This window comes from Sinocyclocheilus rhinocerous, unplaced genomic scaffold (assembly GCF_001515625.1).
Source record: "Sinocyclocheilus rhinocerous isolate Xijiao unplaced genomic scaffold, SAMN03320098_v1.1 scaffold1155, whole genome shotgun sequence".
NCBI lineage: Eukaryota > Metazoa > Chordata > Actinopteri > Cypriniformes > Cyprinidae > Sinocyclocheilus > Sinocyclocheilus rhinocerous.
The window spans coordinates 904,434-909,352 of NW_015629044.1; the positions used below are offsets into that span (position 1 = coordinate 904,434).

Here is a 4,919-nt window from a genome sequence, read left to right on the forward strand (position 1 = left end):
AAATATTTGTCTTTTAATTACAAAAAGTAAAACAATGCAGTTGTATTTTGAAATATTTTAACTAATCTAGGGCTGTAACTAATGATTATTTTGGTAATCAACTGATTATTTTGACAATTGAGTAATCTGATATTTTTAGTAACAAACACGCCTAAGTGAAAACCAGGCTTTAGTATGACTATTTATGTATAAACTAATGATGAGGCAATAATGATTGGCTCAAATAAAATATCAAAACCAAGTAATTACATGGTTTTATTGAACAACACTGTTAAAATACATAATCTAATATGCCTATACATATAATATGAGCAATCAACTTAAGTACATAATGTATTATAACAAATACCTGCAGAGGGCGCCAAGCGTGATTAAACAATGTTTCAATCTATTTAATTTTAATATTTGGCCACATGCAAACTCAGAAACTTTTATTTTGAAATCGCGATACAATAAATGGCATATTTAGAAATAGGTTGATGCATTCTCCTGTGTTGGCAAAGGTTTAAATGATTTATGTTACAAATCTAGTGAGATAATGCACACTGTTTTCCCAGATGAACGTTAAGCAATTTAAATTCACAGCATATGCAGAAGGATGAGTTTAGCCCCTTTCACACATACAGTCTTTACTGGTAAATTACCGGTAAGTTACCATTAAGAGATCATGTGTGAACAGGACCTTTTCAAAAATCCCGGTAAATTTGTTCTGGCAATCATATCGTTCTTATGGCGATGACATGATTACTCTGAGCTGTTTACAAAGCTAATTTAAATCACAGCATATTGCAGAGGATGAGTTTAGCCCCTTTCACACATACAGTCTTTACTGGTAAATTACTGGTAAGTTACCATTAAGAGATAATGTGTGAACAAGACCTTGAACATTAACTTGAAGAGCAGTGAATGGGAGAGTACCACAAATATATTTTTTTGCATTCCCATTTGCTCAAATAGCAAAAGAAAAACTCCACGATAGTGTTTTCGTGACTTTCAATAAAAGGAAAAAAATTCAGAGACGGCAGTCAGAAGAGAGAACGATGTCAAATTTACCGTCCCTCCCATAGACACTGCATTAGAAACACCCTCGCATTAGCGTTAACTGTTTTTTTGCAATTTGATGCAAATTTGATATAATACAAAGAATAGTGTTATAAATGTACACACATTTAAAAAAAAAAAAATACACATCTGAAAAACTTTCGAGGATTTACGATACTGATGACCGTTAAACGCGTCATCACAGTCTTGTGAAAAGGGTCCATTGGATACTACAGTATTATGCGCGTCTCGTGTTTATAAGAGAAACAATTCTGATTGGCTAGTAATGTTAGTTTGGTTAAGAGTGAAAGTTTTTTTTTTTAAATGTAGGATTATTTACACAGATAAGCTACTACTAAATATTATAGAAACGTAATTTTCTGTAAAGTTGCTTTGCAACGATTTGTATTGTAAAAAGCGCTATACAAATAAACTTGAATTGAATTGAATTTTTTTTCCGCAGCCAAACGCTGCACGCCGGATATCCGGCACGGTGCCGGAGAACTTTAAGCCCTGTATTTTGCTTCTCACCTCTATAAAGTAATCCCCCACAATCTTGGCAGTCATCAGCACAAGCATGATGGGAAAGCCATAGGTCACGTTCCCGGTGGCTTCTACCAGGATTACGGTGAGACTGAGTGTCATTCTGACAATGCCACCTGTCAGATTAACACAACAAAACCATGCTTGTTACTGCTGACATGTACTTCCTTCACAGAAATGCAGTTAGGAGAACTATTATAAACCATAAAACAGCATTCCTGCTGCATTTTCTTAAAGAATGTCTAGTTGACACAAACATCAATAACTCACCAAGCTGGGCCGCAGCACCTATTAGAGCATATTTCCCAGGATCCGCCCAAATCTATCAGTTAAGAAAACATGTCAGCAGCACAATACAGCTAATCTTTCTTCATTTAGCTCTATTTCTCTTAAATTGGTAGTTTAAGATTAATTCAAATGTATCTGAAAAAAAAAAGGTGTTGGAAGCAGAGAAATGGAAAGCTGTACTTACTGATTGGCTGGAAGCAATGAAAGACAGAAGGATCCCAAATAGTCGGCCCCAGGCTGCTCCAATGAGCAGAGACGGGATGAACACTCCTGCTGACACAGTCAGACCATACGTCCAGACAGCCAGGAAGAAATATGCCAGAGTGAAGACCCCCAAAGTCACAGGGTTGTAAGTTCCTGAGTGAGATATATTCCCAGTAAAATTACAATATTAAAAACAAAACTAGATTGCAGTAGGCCTTCAAAAATTATGGCCAGCCTGGTTAGAAGGAATGACTTCAGATTGGGACTGATGTCTTAATAATAGGCTGTCCATCTTTTGAATATTGTTTTTTAAACAAGATTGTTTGGTTTTTCTATTCCATTGCTCTACTTTTCCACTGTTTTTCTCAGTCTAGATGGATGCGTTTGACCCCCCCATTCTATGTGAATGGCCCCTAATAAGTGAAGCTAAAACACTGTTGGAGCATTACCTTGGATGAGAGTATCTTCTACATGCCCTAAATGTACATGTAAAAGACATTAATACACAACCCTGCACAATCTGTAGTAAAGTAAACATCTGTTTTTAGCATACTATTAAGCATTCCAGCTCTAGGGGGCAGTATAAGGACACTAGCAGAGACATAATATTAAAACCATATCAAATACATAATGTAATTAAAATATTAATCATATTTAAAAAATCATATAATTATGATTTTAGGAAATAATTTAATAATATATTACATTATAATGAATTAACAACTTGCCATATTTAAAGACCAAAAATGGTCATGATAAACTTTGGCCACTTGTTATTTGTGAATTTTTCTTGTTTCAATCCAGTGGCTGTGGACTGACTCTTGTGCACTCTGGGAAAGCAATCAAAGATGGCTTCTCTCCAGAGCGTAGAAAGATTTTAGCTGCCTGTCAGCTGGCCTGCTTCCAGCTTGTAACTCTAAATCTGCTTTGACAGACACATGCATGCAAACACACAGGCTAAAAAACATGCAGATACACCGCATAGCAACTGAAGAAGTGTTTGAAGGCTTGATGTTTAGATTGCAGGTTCGATAAGATGTCCACACACATTCCCAAACCCGTCAACACCCAACCACTCCCTCAGTGAGACACACCTGGAGGGTTGTGGAACAGACTCCTCACACTGCGCTCAGGGGTGTTGAAGAAGGCGGTGGCCATGGAATTATATTCACCATCAGCACAGAAGAGCTGTAAATTAACAATATAACAAATCGCGCTTCTGTTTGGCATTTCAGACTATGTTCTGATCCAAGATCAGTTCAGCTTAGCAATTTATCATTTAAGCAAACATCTTGAAAGCCCAGGAAGTATATAAACACCTGTAAGGGATATTCCTCAGTGTTGTCCTGTCCCAGTGGCTGGCAGTCATTGGAGAAATAGATCATAGCAAAGGAAACCGTAGCGGTCACCGCGGCAACCAGCATAGCCTCCATCACCTGCAGGCACGGCCGGTGGATGTACCTGAGACATAACACAACATGTGAAAATCTTAGAAGCCAATGCTTTTTTTGTGTCAAAATAGAAGAAAGAAAGAAAGACAGAAGGAAAGAAAGGAAGAAAGAAAGAAAGAAAGAAAGATTGTAGCACAAAATTAAAAAAAATATATACATACACTACCATTCAAAAGTTTGGGGTCGGGTCGGCAAGATTTTTTAAAATGTAAAAAAAAAACACACAATAAAAACAGCAATATTCTGAAATATTATTACAATTTAAAATAATGTTTTTCCTATTTGAATAAATTTTAAAAATGTAATTTATTGCTTTGATGCAAGAAGTGTTTAACATGGCATAACCCAGAAAATTGTCACATGACAAGTGATTGATGTGTAAAAGTCTTCAGACTCATTCCATCTGCTTCTGCTCAGTAATACAGCTATTCAGTGACAAAACCTACAAATCTGACCAGTCATTTAGCAAACTGTCTAACCTACTATCAAAAAAAGATTTAAAATGGACAAAATACAGATTAGACGCATTGAACTAATAGTAGTTTTTCCCATTATACAAAATTTAGATTTTCCCAAAAAACGATTTGGCCCTAAATGAACGCCATACATATTACACATGACCTTCCCTATTTAATAGCTTGCAATCCTACCTTATTCTGAAAATTGTTAGCCAATAATTGATGATATTGAACAATGCTCCAAGCACCCCTCCTGGAAAATGTAAGGGAAAAAAAGAGAAATAATTCAAAGCTACATCCTTTCATTTTAATTTTGTAAACAAGTTTATTATAATGTTTTATGCAAGGACAAAGTGACGTTCCCCTCACCTAAAGCTCCCATGATAATGAAGAGAGGAATTTCATATAAATTATACTGTACACTCTAAAAGAAAAAAAAAAACCCACACACACACATCAAATTTAGTTCAGCAATGTTGTGACTAATATAGCTACAATCAAAAATTCAGATGTTTCTTTCTTGTGATATTTTGGACAGCTTCAAGTAGGGGTGCTCCGATCAGGATTTTTGAGGCCGATCACCGATTGCCGATCACAGAAAGCAGTATCTGCCGATACAATCAGCGATACCGATCTTTTTAAAGCCTTCTTTTTATCATGTAGAATTATTTATAGTGATAATCCAATCAGGATTTTCAGACATTTATTCAGGGCTTGAATTTAATTTTTGAAAATGGGGGGAATTCCCCTCTTAAGTGACTCTTGTGAGAGTTCTAAAGGATTTTCGGCCGCAGCTGGAACAGCGGCATGTACTGATTCACACCGCCAACATGTCTGTGGTCTCGTACATAAATCACCAAGGAGGCATACGCTCCAGGGCTCTGTAAATGCAGGCAGCGAATCTCCTGCTATGGGCGGACCGTCACTTTCTCTC

The 4,919-nt window shown here is 36.5% G+C and overlaps 1 protein-coding gene across 2 annotated transcripts in view; it reads right to left on the reverse strand.

Moving 5' to 3' along the window:
• The window catches only part of LOC107738625 (H(+)/Cl(-) exchange transporter 7-like), a 22,029-nt gene that overhangs the window by 6,964 nt on the left and 10,146 nt on the right, over positions 1-4,919 (reverse strand). For both annotated transcript variants that reach the window (XM_016550402.1, XM_016550401.1), the window contains 7 exons: positions 4,355-4,409; positions 4,178-4,238; positions 3,396-3,537; positions 3,171-3,264; positions 2,057-2,229; positions 1,855-1,906; positions 1,573-1,700 (listed from right to left, as the gene is read on the reverse strand). In XM_016550402.1, coding sequence (XP_016405888.1) covers positions 1,573-1,700; positions 1,855-1,906; positions 2,057-2,229; positions 3,171-3,264; positions 3,396-3,537; positions 4,178-4,238; positions 4,355-4,409 — 705 coding nt within the window. The remainder of the gene's footprint in view (positions 1-1,572; positions 1,701-1,854; positions 1,907-2,056; positions 2,230-3,170; positions 3,265-3,395; positions 3,538-4,177; positions 4,239-4,354; positions 4,410-4,919) is intronic.